Source organism: Haliotis cracherodii, unplaced genomic scaffold (assembly GCF_022045235.1).
Source record: "Haliotis cracherodii isolate W230 unplaced genomic scaffold, xgHalCrac1.p SCAF_18, whole genome shotgun sequence".
NCBI lineage: Eukaryota > Metazoa > Mollusca > Gastropoda > Lepetellida > Haliotidae > Haliotis > Haliotis cracherodii.
In genome coordinates, this window is record NW_027266273.1 from 23,348,011 (window position 1) to 23,365,613 (window position 17,603).

General features: G+C 40.3%; 2 protein-coding genes across 2 annotated transcripts; one reads left to right on the forward strand and one right to left on the reverse strand.

Moving 5' to 3' along the window:
• Positions 1 to 12,159: 12,159 nt before the first annotated feature.
• LOC139465563 (uncharacterized) lies at positions 12,160 to 15,150 on the forward strand (the record flags this gene model as incomplete). Its single annotated transcript, XM_071247277.1, has 3 exons — positions 12,160 to 12,222; positions 14,337 to 14,399; positions 15,130 to 15,150. Coding segments are annotated over 3 exons (147 nt in total), but the record flags the coding sequence as incomplete, so codon positions are not given.
• Positions 15,151 to 16,090: 940 nt separating this feature from the next.
• Positions 16,091 to 17,557, reverse strand: LOC139465564 (collagen alpha-2(I) chain-like). The gene is made up of 2 exons (XM_071247278.1): positions 16,886 to 17,557; positions 16,091 to 16,261 (listed from the first exon to the last, which is right to left on the reverse strand). The coding sequence occupies exons 1-2, from the start codon at positions 17,555 to 17,557 to the stop codon at positions 16,091 to 16,093; spliced, it is 843 nt and encodes a 280-aa protein (XP_071103379.1).
• Positions 17,558 to 17,603: the final 46 nt, after the last annotated feature.

Sequence of the window (17,603 nt, forward strand, 5' to 3'; positions counted from 1 at the left end):
ACGACGATCGTGTTTAAGAAGAAGCTCTATCGTCCCAGCAGCAATCAGAGATTGAGGGGGTTGTGATTGTTGGTGATTGGGGCCATCAATTGCCTAACAATGGAATTAGATGTACTACAATATGTCAGTGACGGGTTTGTGTGGCGATCAGCTGCGTCCCCCGTAATCCAATGAAATTAGGCCGGGTGACTTGACCACCGCCATTGTTTCCCAGCCCTGTCGACCGCCATTAAAATAACACACTACACGTCCGCAATGAAGCGAGAGAAAATCTGTTTAACTGGAACAACATCGTAAAACCTTGAATGCTTATCAAAGGGGAACATGTAGTTGTTAATTCGATAGATGTGGGCCGATTGTGTGTCCCCCTTGTTTATGATATACAGACAAACAGGCGGAGATAGTTGTGAGCGAATTAGGAGGAGGATGGTAATGGGTAGACAATGATACAACAGAGGAGAGACATGGACCCTGGGAATTAGGGGCATAATTACGCTAAAATTATTTTACCCCTTTGTTAATTTGTATAGCATCCCTTGTAATTGAGAAAATGTACAAACAATTTTACAACTTTTCTAGTTATCGAAAGATCAAAGACATTAGCAAACGTGTTTGGATCTGTGGTGCAGGTAATGTAATATAGACGCCGGGGGTGATGGTAAAAGTGGGATTTCGGTATCATTGAGACATTATGTATTATTAATCAATCAATTTGACTTGTGTTCATCCCTCCAATAAATGTTCCTTCGTTGTTATTTAGTACACGTAGTCTTTGTTTGGTGGGTAATAGAACGTTGCTATGATGTATTCTATCGTAAAGTTGTAAATTCAACTATACATGACGATAATGAATTATTAGTTGTATCACCGCAAATCACGTTTAGCTTTTGTGTCATGTCGGAATAGATCGACTGATAAATGAATAATATGTTGTTGTTTTTATATCAACATCTGTTATAATAATCCTGTGTGTTTACGATCCGATCCACACCTGTCAATTAATGTAACAAAGCTGAAAGATAAGCAACATACTTTTTTACTGCGTGCCTTTTTTAATTCCTGAATGCACAAGACACTGAAAACACTGAAAACACTGAGTTCCTCTCATCGTTACCACTGTAATGGTAACAGTGATAAACATATGTTATTATAATAATCATAATCATAATTATGATTTGTATTCCCTTTCCTATGCTGGTTGTAAACACATACAAGTTGGGTCAAAGGTTTGGTGGCAGAGATGTGTCTTGAGGGAAGTTCCAATGGCGGAGTGTTCAAGGGGACGATTGTTCCACTGATATAAGAGAAACAAGTAAAACTGCATTTTCTCTCGAAAATTTAGATCTATGCATAAAGATTCAGAATGGCAACAAAACACATTACACAAGAATGTTTGACAAGTGGGATGACTTCATCTTTCAAGTTGTCAACTTTCCTTTTATGTGGAGCAATATTCCAGCCTTTGGTGTGTATAGTTCACAACTTTTGAGGTAAAATCGAGCACGCTCTGTCGGCGAAGATTTCAAAGACTCTTGCTCAAAAGTTGTTTGATCAGGTTTACAAATATTCACGGACTCAGCAAAGCTCTCAAAAAGATTTATGGTAGGCATGTATAGGGCATTTCTAGTTTTGACACATCAGTGACAAAAATAGAGTGACAGACTGCAAGTATAAAAATAATAAGTTGTACACTTCCCTCAATGTGATATATAATACTTTTACAGAGTGAAACGCACTGCAAGTATAAAAATAATATGTTTTACACTTCTTACAATGTGATATATAATACTCTTACAGAGTGAAACGCACTGCAAGTATAAAAATAATATGTTTTACACTCCTACAATGTGATATATAATACTCTTACAGAGTGAAACGCACTGCAAGTATAAAAATAATATGTCCTACACTCCTACAATGTGATATATAATACTCTTACAGAGTGAAACTCACTGCAAGTATAAAAATAATTTGTTTTACACTTCTTACAATGTGATATATAATACTCCTATAGAGTGAGACCCACTGCACGTATAAATACACAATATGAAATATGTCCTACACTCCTACAATGTGATATATAATACTCCTATAGAGTGAGACGCACTGCACGTATAAATACACAATATGAAATATGTCCTACACTCCTACAATGTGTTATATAATACTCCTATAGAGTGAAACGCACTGCAAGTATAAATACACAATATGAAATATGTCCTACACTCCTACAATGTGATATATAATACTCCTATAGAGTGAGACGCACTGCAAGTATAAATACACAATATGAAATATGTCCTACACTCCTACAATGTGATATATAATACTCCTATAGAGTGAGACGCACTGCACGTATAAATACACAATATGAAATATGTCCTATACTCCTACAATGTGATGTATAATACTCCTATAGAGTGAGACGCACTGCAGGTATAAATACACAATATGAAATATGTCCTACACTCCTACAATGTGTTATATAATACTCCTATAGAGTGAGACGCACTGCAAGTATAAATACACAATATGAAATATGTCCTACACTCCTACAATGTGATATATAATACTCCTATAGAGTGAGACGCACTGCAAGTATAAATACACAATATGAAATATGTCCTATTCTCCTACAATGTGTTATATAATACTCCTATAGAGTGAGACGCACTGCACGTATAAATACACAGTTTTTGTTGTATTCAATATTCAGTCCTTATGTCGGCCCACAAGACAGCATATAGAGATTAAGAGCACATAGTAGAATATTGTCGATAGAACTCCTTGTAACTGAAATACTTCATACCACAGGTAGCTGGATCGGTAGTTACTTGATATTTTAATAGCAACGGTATGTGAAACATTTGATCTTGTTTAAACGGGCAAAAAACATTTTTTCTAGCATTTCCCACAGTACAATTGAATCTTATGCTTGTTATGAACACTGAAATGTCTGTGCGGAATAATTGTTGATTCTTATGCTTGTCGTGAACACTGAAGTGTCTATGTGGAATAATTGTTGATTTTTATGCTTGTTATGAACACTGAAGTGTCTGTTTGGAATAATTGTTGAAGCTTATGGTTGTTGTGAACACTGAAGTGTCTGTTTGGAATAATTGTTCATTCTTATGCTTTTCGTGAACACTGAAGTGTCTATGTGGAATAATTGTTGCTTTTTATGCTTGTCGTGAACACTGAAGTGACCATGTGGACTAACTGTTGCTTTTTATGCTTGTCGTGAACACTGAAGTGTCTATGTGGAATAATTGTTGCTTTTTATGCTTGTCGTGAACACTGAAGTGTCTATGTGGAATAATTTCTGATTCTTATGCATCTCGTGAACACTGAGGTGTCTGTATGGGATATCTGTGCTTGTCGTGAACACTGAAGTGTCTGTTTGGACTAATTGTTGAATCTTATGCGTGTTGTGTACATTGAAGTGTCTATGCGGAAAAAATGTTGAATCGTATGTGTGTTGTGAACACTGAGGTGTCTGTTTGGAATAATTGTTATCAACATTATGCTTAAGGCTTTTTTTAAGTGCTAAGATTGATAAATGAATAATGCAAGAGAGTTGGCATTTTTGTTTTAATTTCGTGCATCCCTGTCCCTAAAATGGGTTGATTCACACGCCTTCTTCGTCTAACTAGCAAAGTCAATCATCCCTGACTAGACCTGGCTTGTCTAATAGCTACTGTTTACCTGTTTAAAATATCAGGCGGCCAAACGGCGATTCATTGCTTAACACACAAACATGGCTGTATTACAAATTAACAAGAAATGATATTCGTCTTCCACATAACCCCCGTTACATATCTTACAAAACCTCTCTGGGTGTATTATTGTGTCAACCGGTTTCCATATGTAATTATAAAGTGTCAACGCCAGAAAATAACCAAGTCGACCATCTGCCGAAACAGATCCCACTGGGCATGAAAGGCCTAACAGTGGTAAACATTATATGAATGGATCACTGAAAATCAGATATGACACCGGGTGTTCGCGAAAAGGTTAAGCATTCCCGTTCTACCGGTAGCGCCCACCACTCACATAAATTTGCATAAAAAAGTAAGTGTTTTTTTGTGTTGCCTAACGCTGCTCAGCAACTCTACTGCCATACGAGGGCGGCCAAGAAACAATCAAGTCTCAGCCAGGGCCCCCTTCCACACAGCGATCTCAGTGCTAAGGTGATCTCCCATATATTGACATAGGCTTACGGCAATCGTAGCGCTAAGATCACTTTGTAGAAGGTGACCCAGAATCAGTGGACCAGACAATCTAATGACAGTGGACCAGACAATCCAGTATGTGGACCAGACAATCTAATGACAGTTGACCAGACAATCTAATGACGGTTGACAAGACAATCCAGTGACAGTGGACCAGACAGTCCAGTGACAGTGGACCAGACAATCTAATGACAGTTGACCAGACAATCCAGTGACAGTGGACCAGACAATCCAGTATGTGGACCAGACAATCTAATGACAGTTGACCAGACAATCCAGTGACAGTGGACCAGACAATCCAGTGACAACGGACCAGACAATCCAGTGACAGTGGACCTGATAATCCAGTTACAGTGAACCTGATAATCCAGTGACAGTGGACCTGATAATCCAGTTACAGTGGACCAGACAATCCAGTGACAGTGGATCTGATAATCCAGTTACAGTGGGCCATGCAATCCAGTGACAGTGGACCTGATAATCCAGTTACAGTGGGCCATGCAATTCAGTGACAGTGCAGCGCGTTTACAGATTTTGTTGAAACTAAAAATGCTATATGAATGTTGAGTTAGGTCTGCTACCCGTAAGTGCAGATATTCTGCAGCTTACTAGTTTGAATTGCTCAATATAAAGGGAAAGCTGACTATTAAAAGTTGAAGTCATCACGCTTGTAATACAGTAATGTGGAAAGTGTTTTGTTGCCATTCTGACTCTTTATACATAGATCTAAATTTTAAAGAGAAAATGCAGTTTTGCTTGTCTCTCTTATATTAATGGAACGATCGTTCCATTGAACGTCGTTATACAATGTTTTGGAGAGTCTTTTGTTCCTATGAATCTATATGCATAGATACAAATATGAAACAGATTAGGCGGTTTCACTTGTCTCTTATATTTCTAGTTCAGATGGGTAAATCACACTCACACACACGGACCAAAACACGCACGCAAATACACAAGCACGCACGCACGCACGCATGCATGCACGCACGCACGCACGTACGACAATGTGAAACTGCTTCCATGTATCATAAACGGCAAAGGGAAAGTTGACTTTTCTTTTGAAAAGTTGAAGTTATCCCCCTTGTTATAACCGTCTTGTGGAGAATTTCGTTTGGTACTTGGGATCTTTATGTCTTATATGTCTGCTTCATGTGGGTACATCAGTGGAATTAATATGAGCTATCTGGCCACTATTGAACAGATAGACCTATAACTTAAGTTAAACTTCTCAGCTGAATTCCCTTGTTTAGATTTTACCAATCCGAGCGGAAATTCCGATTCATATGTATAAAGAAATAGTTAAGACAGAAGTAAAGCACACGTGGTGCCCATAGGTTAATCTACATCCTGCCAAATTGTCCTATGGCTAAATTTCACACGAAGACGCCTATGATCACGATGTTATAATAATAATAATGTTTGTTAACACCGCAGTCAGAAATAGTCCAGCAACTCCAGGGCGGCTAAACCAGTGATCGATATTCTGAGCATTGTCCCACTCCTCGATGCACGTTGACACGCGATCAACCCAAGTCACTAAGCCTCGCCACCCGATCCATCAAGCCCCACACGACCAGCATATGTCTCTCGGGGTCGACGTCAAGCCAGTTTCCCGTGTACATAGCCTCCTGGTAGCCAGTTCCTAGAATATACCTTTATACAGTATATTAGGAACTGAAACAAACAAACAAACAAACAAACAAACATAAAATTGTTAACATGCATTTCCCAAGTACAAGCAATGTACTTTTGGTTCATGTAAATGGGAAAATAATTAATTTAAAAATAGATTGAACTCGTTCTTCGGAGGTAGTTAGTGCGCTTCAGTAACATTACTATACTAGAGGGGGTACGTGCGGCCCAGGCGTCTAAGGCGCCACAATTCGCTGAGCAGAGTTGTGTCCCTTAGAAACCAATGCGTATCGGTTCGACGCCACGATTTTCCCTGATGATGTTTCTAGGTTTGTCAGCACCATACCCGTGCTTGTGGATTTCATCAACGTGGTAAACATTAAAAGGCTGCTCCACTTCCGACTTTCAGACTACTCAAAGAGACTACCCAAAGCGGCGTTAATCCATATTCACTTACTCGACGTGACCCGTGAAGATCCGGGGTAGAATAGGTCTTCTTCAACCCATGTTTGCTGTAAAAGCCGACTATGCTACTAACGGGATCGGGTGATCAGGCTCGCTGACTTGGTTTATGCATGTCATCGTATACCAATTGCGTAGATCGATGATCATGATGTCAATCACTGGATTGTCTGGTCCAGACTCGATTATTTACAGACCGTAGTCATATAGCTGGAATATTGCTCATAGTGACTCTAAACAATAAACCAACAAACAAACAAACCAAATTTGACGTTGAGTCAGCGCCCCAGTGTAAGCCCTATGAGATCCATTATGGCACATCCCGCATCGGGGTCATAGGAGACGCGCTACCACGGTACACACAACACTACTATATGAAGTATTTTCAAAATTGATTCGTGAATTGATGAATACATATTGTGTTTCGCGCAGATGATTTTTTTGCATATTTCTCAGTTACTAATCCAACAAGATGTTATTTATTCCTCACTACCAGTCTGACTAGATCTTATATATTCCACTTCTACTAGTCTGAATAAATGTATATTTCCCCATTACTTCTTTGACTAGAAGGTGAATCTTCTACTGCTAGTCTGACTAAAAGTTATATATTTCCCTAATGACTTATGGCTAGATTATATGTCCCAGTACCAGTCTGACCGCCTCCGTGGTCTAGTAGATAAATCTTCTTCCCGGAGAGCGGAACGTCGGTGGTTTAATTCCCGATTCATAGAAAAAGACGTTAAAAGATGGTACTTGTTGTTACCCTGCCTGGCGCTCGGCATTCAGGGGATGAAACAAGAGCTGGTCGGCTCTGAGACAGTATACTGTGTCTGAGTGGGGAATCAATGTCAAACTGCAACATGGTATCTCTCTATAGGCTTGCACACACATACACACACGCACGCACGCACGCACTCACACACACACACATATATATATATATATATACACACACACACACATAATCACACACAAACAAACAACACACACACATTTCCTGGTGTTGTTTCTCTATATAAGTGCTAAGTGATAATAATCTCCATCGCGACGTAAAACCCCATTTCACTTCACCTTACCTACCTGACGCTGCATGGCGAGCAGGTGTTTGTTCTAATCCAAAGTACCTAATACAGGAAGGACTTCTGTGTCAGGTTCCCTTTACACTGCTCTCTGAGTGTGCAACAGCGACCTTAAATAATGCAAAAAATACCCTTCTAAAAAGTAAAATACAATGAAAATTGTATTTTTGATAGTATTATATCCTACCAAACTTTTTCTAAGGACCACACCTTTGACAAACGATGACTATTTTGGCCCTTAGCAAATGTTGAGCAGTATATGTATAATAATCGCCTTAAAGGGGTTATGCTATACGTGGTGTCATTGTCCAGTCTTCTAGGTTAAAGGGGGTCTGGAACACGCCCAACACCAGTGTGTGGAATCTACAAGCTCTGCTCAGACACCAACAACGCTATATCCATAACCAGGTCCGATCAAGGGTGAATGTGCCCCGCGTGTGTCACCCCATTGATCTTATAATCCACCAATAACAAATAATAACATTTCCTTCTACGTCTAGACTGAGTACTCTAGCCAGGTATTTAGTGAGACGTTTGTATGTGAACACAGACATGGACCACCTTCCACACCTCGACACATTGTTGGTTGGTGACTGGCTCACACACAAATGACGTTAACGACATATTTAAGTCTGTGTTTCCTCATGAATATCAACACCCGCACACCCGGACCGACATTGAATTTCACTGTCTTTCGAATCCAGTACTTTAAAATACAAGTCATATGGCAAAGGCCGAAGCATATGTAAAGTTTGATAACCTTTCACAAGAGTTTTCTTGCTGGAGCGAGTTGGTCATGTCATGGTGTTTGGGGAAAAAAACTAACCCTGTTTCATGTAAAGTAGTGTAAGAATTATGGGGTTTTCTTGGAAATAACCAACATTTTATGTAATTATTCGTTTGATCAATGTTTTATCATAACACACTCATTGACAAAACCCATACCTAGAAACAAGAGCCAGAGCGACCGGCCCTGAAAGAAGGGGTATAACAACTCAAGTAACAATATCAATATCGGGTGTGACCACCATTTGCGTTGATGCAGGCGAGGCAGCGGCGACTCATTGAAGGCACCAGATGATTGAAAACAGCCTAGGGGATATTGTTCCAATTGACAACCAAAGATTGGCCCGACTTAGCTAATGTTACAGGTTGGTTCTGGTCCTGTCGTAGGCTTCGTTCTATCTTATCCCAGACATGTTCTATGGGGCGAGGTCTGAAGAAACAGCCTTCCATGGCAGTACAGCAATGTTACACAGCCTCAAAAAGTCTTTTACCACACATGCAAAATGTGGGCGAGCATGATCATCTGTTGCAACGGGATGTTACGTCCCTGCATTTGCATAAAGGGAAGAACATCATCTCGAACGATGTCGTCCCGGTAGTGTACGCCATTCAATTTGCCTTTAACAATGATGAGCTGTGTTACCCGATACCATTACACTTCCACCCCCAAAACTAACGACTTTTACTCATACACGGCCGTCGGCCGTCGGAGCCTGGACTTATCTGTGAGCAATATACTGTCCCAATTTTGTCTTCTGAAACTCAGATTTGTCTACACCAAGCAAGGCGTGCGTAACGGTGACGTGGAAGCAAAACTGGGCGTATCGCTGGACGTCGGTCCCAGATGTTGTGCTACCTCAACCGTTGGCGTTCGGGTCTCCCACTATATGGTCTCCATCCAGGAATTGTCCGAGCTATTAATGTGGCAGTTTGCAATCCCTAGCTGCACCAACCGATTATGGTTGTCTTGTTGACGTGATGTCACACGTGGACGACCGGTCCATAAAATTCATGAGTGTTGCCCGTCTCCAAAGAGGTAAAATATCTGTTCATGAATGTGGATTGAAAAATGCACTATTTTATTTATTTCAGAATAAATTCATTTCTATTTAACTTTATATGAACTATTTCCCGTTGGTTTATTTACAAAACTGAATACACTGAAGTTGGGATGACTGATTATAATTTCCATGCTTGAAAAAAATGCCGCCTCGTAACACACATACTCCCTCAGCATTCTACAACACACACTTGAGTAACGAGTGAGTACGGGACAGTTGTGTAACGCAACACTAAGTCGAAGTAGGTCCCCGAACCCCATGTTTGCCCCCCTGTGGCGATTCTGGGTCGGAACTTGTCCCCAGTACCTCATGTTTGCCTCCCTATGGAGATTTTGGGTGAGAATAGGTGCCCAGTACCTTATGTCTGTCTCCCTTTAGGGCTTCCGGGTAAGCAAAATTCCCCAGAACCGCATGTTTGTCGCCTAAGTATTGGGTTGTCATATTTCCGTCACATTGGATCATTGCTAACGCTGTCGATCTCTGATGTTCCTGGCCCTAGCCTCCTCATTTCCAAGCCCTCGGGATGTAACTGCATATGATGCGACGTTAGATAAACCTCCTTTACTGATGTATTGGTTGTTGTAGTGCATGTATTGTGCAGTTGCAGTATGTGTATATGGTGGCAAGCGGTCTGGACTCACTGACTGAGGAGCCTTTCCAGTGCGCACGTATTAACGTAGGTTCGCGGGATGTAATAATCAGCTTTGCTGCAGAAAGTTGCAGTCGCCACAATGACTCACAGGTCTCGCACCTGGATTCCAGATACATCAGAGAGTATTGCAGTTAACCTACCATGGGACCCGTGAAAGTAATAATCCACAATGCGAGATACAAGTCTGAAAAACTCTGTGTAGTGAAATGGCCCAGCCTTTATAGACCCGCTTGAGTTCTATGAAGCGAATAATACCGGTGAATGAGAATAAAATAGGTGTAATGATTACTGTAGGTCGAGGAATGTTTATGGCGCCCGACAAGGTGCACTGCTTTGTGCTGAGTTGTTCTGTTCATTTCATAATTTTTATCGATATATGATATATTCATCAGAGCTCAATGAGGCGTCCAAAGGTACAAAGGCCGTACATCCAGCTAGACTTGGGATATCATTATCATCTTGCTTGGCATATTGGAGCGAGGTAATCTGGTGTGGGGCAGCCATCTAACCATGACTGTCTCTCCTACCTAAGCCCGATGTGCGTAGTCACAGACGCCGCATGTAACTCACAATGCAGGCACACAAGGAGGCGTGTAAACTGCCTGATATGTCACAGAGATTCGCTGATATGTATTAATACTCCACATCTTCCACCAATGCGCAAGTCGCGGTCCACCTTTGCATGTCATTGGCAGGTAGACAACAACACATATTTGATATATCGCCTGGCCTGTAAGGACACTTCACAGCTCATTCGCAGTGTCAAAATCTGCAAAAACAAGGCAAGCTCTACTGCTCTTCTGCTATTCATGTTCCTGACAAGTGGCCCAGTTGTCCCAGGCGCCTTGTTTTGCTGTTAAGAGTTATCTCCCTTCGGCGTGTCAGAAGCCAATGCATATGGATTCCAATCCCAGATTCTTGCTTTCTTGGTCCTCCACCTTTAATGTTACTTCTACTACTCCTGTTCATTCTACTATATCTGTTTCTTCTTCTACTCTTGCTCATTCTACTACTCCTGTTCAGTTTACTACTCCTGCTCATTCTACTGCTCCTGTTTCTTTTACTACTCCTGCTCATTCTACTACTCCTGTTCATTCTACTACTTCTGTTCATTCTACTACTCCTGTTCATTCTACTGCTCCTGTTCTTTCTTCTCCTCCAGTTCATTCTACTACTTCTGTTTATTCTACCACTCCTGCTCATTCTTCCACTCCTGTTCATTTTACTACTCCTTTTCATTCTACTACTTCTGGTTTTTCTTCTACTCCTCTTTATTCTACTTCTCCTGTTCATTCTACTTCTTCTGTTTCTTCTACTATTCATTTTACTTCTACCACTTCTGTTCATTCTACAACTCCAGTTCATTCTACTACTTCTGTTTTTTCTTCTACTCCTCTTTATTCTACTACTTCTGTTCATTCTACTACTATTGTTCAGTATACTACTCCTGTTCATTCTACTTCTCCAGTTCATTCTACTACTTTTGTTTCTTCTACTATTCATGTTACTTCCACTACTTCTGTTTCTTCTACTATTCATGTTACTTCTACTACGTCTGTTTCTTCTACTATTCATGTTTGCTTCTACCACTTGTTCATTCTACTACTTCTGTTTCTTCTACTATTTATATTACTTCTACTACTTCTGTTTCTTCTTCTATTCATGTTACTTATACCACTTCTGTTCATTCTACTATTTATGTTACTTTTACTACTTCTGTTTCTTCTTCTATTCATGTTACTTCTACTACTTCTGTTCATTCTACTATTCATGTTACTTCTACTACGTCTGTTTCTTCTTCTATTCATGTTACTTCTACTACTTCTGTTCATTCTACTATTCATGTTACTTCTACTACTTCTGTTTCTTCTTTTATTCATGTTACTTCTACTACTTGTGTTTCTTCTTTTATTCATGTTACTTCTACTACTTCTGTTTCTTCTTCTATTCATGTTACTTCTACTACTTCTGTTCATTCTACTATTCATGTTACTTCTACTACGTCTGTTTCTTCTTCTATTCATGTTACTTCTACTACTTCTGTTCATTCTACTATTCATGTTACTTCTACTACTTCTGTTTCTTCTTTTATTCATGTTACTTCTACTACTTGTGTTTCTTCTTTTATTCATGTTACTTCTACTACTTCTGTTTCTTCTTCTATTCATGTTACTTCTACTACTTCTGTTCATTCTACTATTCATGTTACTTCTACTACTTCTGTTTCTTCTTTTATTCATGTTACTTCTACTACTTGTGTTTCTTCTTTTATTCATGTTACTTCTACTACTTCTGTTTCTTCTTCTATTCATGTTACTTCTACTACTTCTGTTCATTCTACTATTCATGTTACTTCTACTACTTCTGTTTCTTCTTTTATTCATGTTACTTCTACTACTTCTGTTTCTTCTTCTATTCATGTTACTTCTACTACTTCTGTTTCTACTTCTATTCATGTTACTTCTACTACTTCTGTTTCTTCTTCTATTCATGTTACTTCTACCACTTCTGTTCATTCTACTATTCATGTTACTTCTACTACTTCTGTTTCTTCTTCTATTCATGTTACTTCTACCACTTCTGTTCATTCTACTATTCATGTTACTTCTACTACTTCTGTTTCTTCTTCTATTCATGTTACTTCTACTACTTCTGTTCATTCTACTATTCATGTTACTTCTACTACTTCTGTTTCTTCTTCTATTCATGTTACTTCTACCACTTCTGTTCATTCTACTATTCATGTTACTTCTACTACTTCTGTTTCTTCTTCTATTCATGTTACTTCTACTACTTCTGTTTCTTCTTCTATTCATGTTACTTCTACTACTTCTGTTTCTTCTTCTATTCATGTTACTTCTACTACTTCTGTTTCTTCTTCTATTCATGTTACTTCTACCACTTCTGTTTCTTCTTCTACTCTTGCTCATTCTACTACTCCTGTTCAGTTTACTACTCCTGCTCATTCTACTGCTCCTGTTTCTTTTACTACTCCTGCTCATTCTACTACTCCTGTTCATTCTACTACTTCTGTTCATTCTACTACTCCTGTTCATTCTACTGCTCCTGTTCTTTCTTCTCCTCCAGTTCATTCTACTACTTCTGTTTATTCTACCACTCCTGCTCATTCTTCCACTCCTGTTCATTTTACTACTCCTTTTCATTCTACTACTTCTGGTTTTTCTTCTACTCCTCTTTATTCTACTTCTCCTGTTCATTCTACTTCTTCTGTTTCTTCTACTATTCATTTTACTTCTACCACTTCTGTTCATTCTACAACTCCAGTTCATTCTACTACTTCTGTTTTTTCTTCTACTCCTCTTTATTCTACTACTTCTGTTCATTCTACTACTATTGTTCAGTATACTACTCCTGTTCATTCTACTTCTCCAGTTCATTCTACTACTTTTGTTTCTTCTACTATTCATGTTACTTCCACTACTTCTGTTTCTTCTACTATTCATGTTACTTCTACTACGTCTGTTTCTTCTACTATTCATGTTTGCTTCTACCACTTGTTCATTCTACTACTTCTGTTTCTTCTACTATTTATATTACTTCTACTACTTCTGTTTCTTCTTCTATTCATGTTACTTATACCACTTCTGTTCATTCTACTATTTATGTTACTTTTACTACTTCTGTTTCTTCTTCTATTCATGTTACTTCTACTACTTCTGTTCATTCTACTATTCATGTTACTTCTACTACGTCTGTTTCTTCTTCTATTCATGTTACTTCTACTACTTCTGTTCATTCTACTATTCATGTTACTTCTACTACTTCTGTTTCTTCTTTTATTCATGTTACTTCTACTACTTGTGTTTCTTCTTTTATTCATGTTACTTCTACTACTTCTGTTTCTTCTTCTATTCATGTTACTTCTACTACTTCTGTTCATTCTACTATTCATGTTACTTCTACTACTTCTGTTTCTTCTTTTATTCATGTTACTTCTACTACTTCTGTTTCTTCTTCTATTCATGTTACTTCTACTACTTCTGTTTCTACTTCTATTCATGTTACTTCTACTACTTCTGTTTCTTCTTCTATTCATGTTACTTCTACCACTTCTGTTCATTCTACTATTCATGTTACTTCTACTACTTCTGTTTCTTCTTCTATTCATGTTACTTCTACCACTTCTGTTCATTCTACTATTCATGTTACTTCTACTACTTCTGTTTCTTCTTCTATTCATGTTACTTCTACTACTTCTGTTCATTCTACTATTCATGTTACTTCTACTACTTCTGTTTCTTCTTCTATTCATGTTACTTCTACCACTTCTGTTCATTTTACTATTCATGTTACTTCTACTACTTCTGTTTCTTCTTCTATTCATGTTACTTCTACTACTTCTGTTTCTTCTTCTATTCATGTTACTTCTACTACTTCTGTTTCTTCTTCTATTCATGTTACTTCTACTACTTCTGTTTCTTCTTCTATTCATGTTACTTCTACCACTTCTGTTTCTTCTACTATTCATGTTACTTCTACTACTTCTGTTTCTTCTACTATTCATGTTACTTCTACCACTTCTGTTTCTTCTTCTATTCATGTTACTTCTACTACTTCTGTTTCTTCTTCTATTCATGTTACTTCTACTATTTCTGTTTCTTCTACTATACCCCGATTATGTTTCTAGGTTTGTCGGCACCATACCCGTGCTCGTGGGTTTCACCGAAGTGGTAAACGTCTGAGACCTGCATCACTTCGGGCTTTCCTCCCACATTAAGTCGAAACGCCGCGATATAACTGGAATACTGTTAAAAGCGGCGTTAAACCCAACTCACTCACTCACTCACTCTTCTACTATATTGTAGGGTTGCATTGCAATAAAGTGCACAATTGTATTCCACTGTAGAACACAGTATTACTGTACTATTGTATGGATACATGGTTCTCCATACCCCCCTGCACCTCCATGGACGCCCAGGTAAATACTGTCCTAAATTGTGAAGGCACCACTAAGTACATTAGAAAATAATTGATAAATGAGATTTATCATTTTTTGACATCACGTCGTACATAAATCTGATTTCATTTAGCCGTGACAGTTTGCAGAAATCACCCGCTTAATCAATACAACCAGTCCTCGGCCCAAGCCTCTGCAAGCTGTTCAGTACAATTATTTGAAACTATGTGTTTATCATGAGGCAAGCCTCGAGTAGGTTGGGTTGTATCCCATGTATCTTAAAGGCACCTTCTACCTCCAGGGTTTATACATATCATTGTAGACCGCCTCCGTGGTCTTGTGGTAGAGCGTCCGCCCGGAGAGCGGAAGGTCCAGGGTTCGATCCCGGGCCGCGTCATACAAAAAGACGTTAAAAGATTGTACTTGTTGTTACCCTGTCTGGCGCTCGGCATTAAGGGGCTAAAACAAGGACTGGTCGGCTCGGAGTCAGTATACTGTGTCTGAGTGGGGTATTCGTTTTAAACTGCGGCATGGTATCTCAGTGAGCTAGCACTATAAATCGGCATCAGTCCGGACTAGTACAAGCAGCCACACACACACATACACGTGCATGCACGTCGCTATATAAGTGCAATAATCTTGGACGCGACGTTAAACCCAATTTCACCTCACCTCACATATCATTGTACATATAGGTAGATGTTTCTTGAGGCTTTCCTCAGACACATCCATTCTCTAAACCCTTAAGCAACATGATGGTGTAGCTCGATCATTTTATTACCGTCTTCGCCAAGTTTGTGGTTTTGACACAGAGGTCCATCCATGGTACGACCCTGAATATGTAGAGGGCGTCATGGAATATAATAAATATAAAATCCTTTGGAATAGGCCCGCATACAGCCTCAGACTTATCCAGGCCAACAAACCTATCTTGTCCTTTTTTATAAATCCAATAAAATCATTTATATCATTGAATTTTCTGTCCCTTTTGACAGTAATGTGATTGACAAGATTGAGGAAAAACATGGCAAATATGCGGACCTCGCTTTCGAAATTTCACGCTTGCATCCCAAGTACCAAGTTGTCCGACTCCCAATTGTTTTCGGTGCCTTAGGTTTGGTACCTCCCAATCTGTTGACTGACATTGGGAGAGTGCCCGGGTTTGCTACCAGGAATACAGCCCTTCTGACAATTCGGGTAATACAGAAGGCTGCAGTGTTGGGGAGTCTTCACATTCGCCGAAAAGTTCTGGGTGGGTTTGACTAGGCAGCGCTTCCTGGGAGAAGTCCCATTTTAGGAGTTGTTGAGCTGTTGGCAAGGGCACTTGTTGACGTGTTGAGCTGAAGACACCATTTTGGAGAAGTTGTTGAGCTGAAGACACCATTTTGGAGAAGTTGTTGAGCTGAAGACACCATTTTGGAGAAGTTGTTGAGCTGAAGACACCATTTTGGAGAAGTTGTTGAGTACGAGCACATGGTGCTGGCGACAAAGACTGCGGCGGTCTCGTATCTATGACGAGATCGGTTATCTTGCGACGTCGTGTGCTGTGTAGTAGTGTACGTCTTTGGGGACGTTGTTCAACTATTGGGAACATCACAGACGACGATTCTCGGCGTCCAGCGTGGCAGGATGACACCTCGTCACATATATTATAAGCTGGCATCTGGTTTGAGTATTCCGGGAGGCCTTGGGCTTGGGTGTGTTCCGCCATCATGAAACAAATAAAACTGAGCCAATCACAGTCTACCTAGCACGAGACATCCAAGCAGCCACGCACATAAATCAGCCATATTGTTTGAGTTATCGGCGAGTGATTGACACCTCTGCAAGTCCGCCGATCATAATGTCACTTATTCCTCTGTCATATCAAGGGGGAATTAATTGCCGTGTCTGTATGGGGATGATTGATCTCCGTGGGAACCTGTAGCAGACTTGTCATTTAACCACTTTAAGTTTTTAATTGTTTGGAAGGAAATGTGATTGATCACATAGATGTACATATCATAGTATGTCAGCCCTGCGCTACTCCTGCACTCATCATACCGAACAACACTCACAGTCACGTCAGTCAGACCAGGAGCTCCCACACTCACAGTCACGTCAGTCAGACCAGGAGCTCCCACACTCACAGTCACGTCAGTCAGACCAGGAGAACCAACACTCACAGTCAGACCAGGAGCTCCAACACTCACATTCTGACAAGGAGCTCCCACACTCACATTGTCATCAATCAGACCGGGAGCCCCCACACTCACTGTCAGACCACGAGCTCCAACACTCACAGTCAGACCAGGAGCTCCCACACTCACAGTCAGACCAGGAGCTCCCACACTCACAGTCAGACCAGGAGCTCCCACACTCACAGTCAGATCAGGAGCTCCCACACTCACAGTCACGTCAGTCAGACCAGGAGCTCCCACACTCACAGTCACGTCACTCAGACCAGGAGAACCAACACTCACAGTCAGACCAGGAGCTCCAACACTCACATTCTGACAAGGAGCTCCCACACTCACATTGTCATCAATCAGACCGGGAGCCCCCACACTCACTGTCAGACCAGGAGCTCCAACACTCACAGTCAGACCAGGAGCTCCCACACTCACAGTCAGACCAGGAGCTCCCACACTCACAGTCAGACCAGGAGCTCCCACACTCACAGTCAGATCAGGTGCTCCCACACTCACAGTCACGTCAGTCAGACCAGGAGCTCCCACACTCACAGTCATGTCAGTCAGACCAGGAGCTCCCACACTCACTGTCAGACCAGGAGCT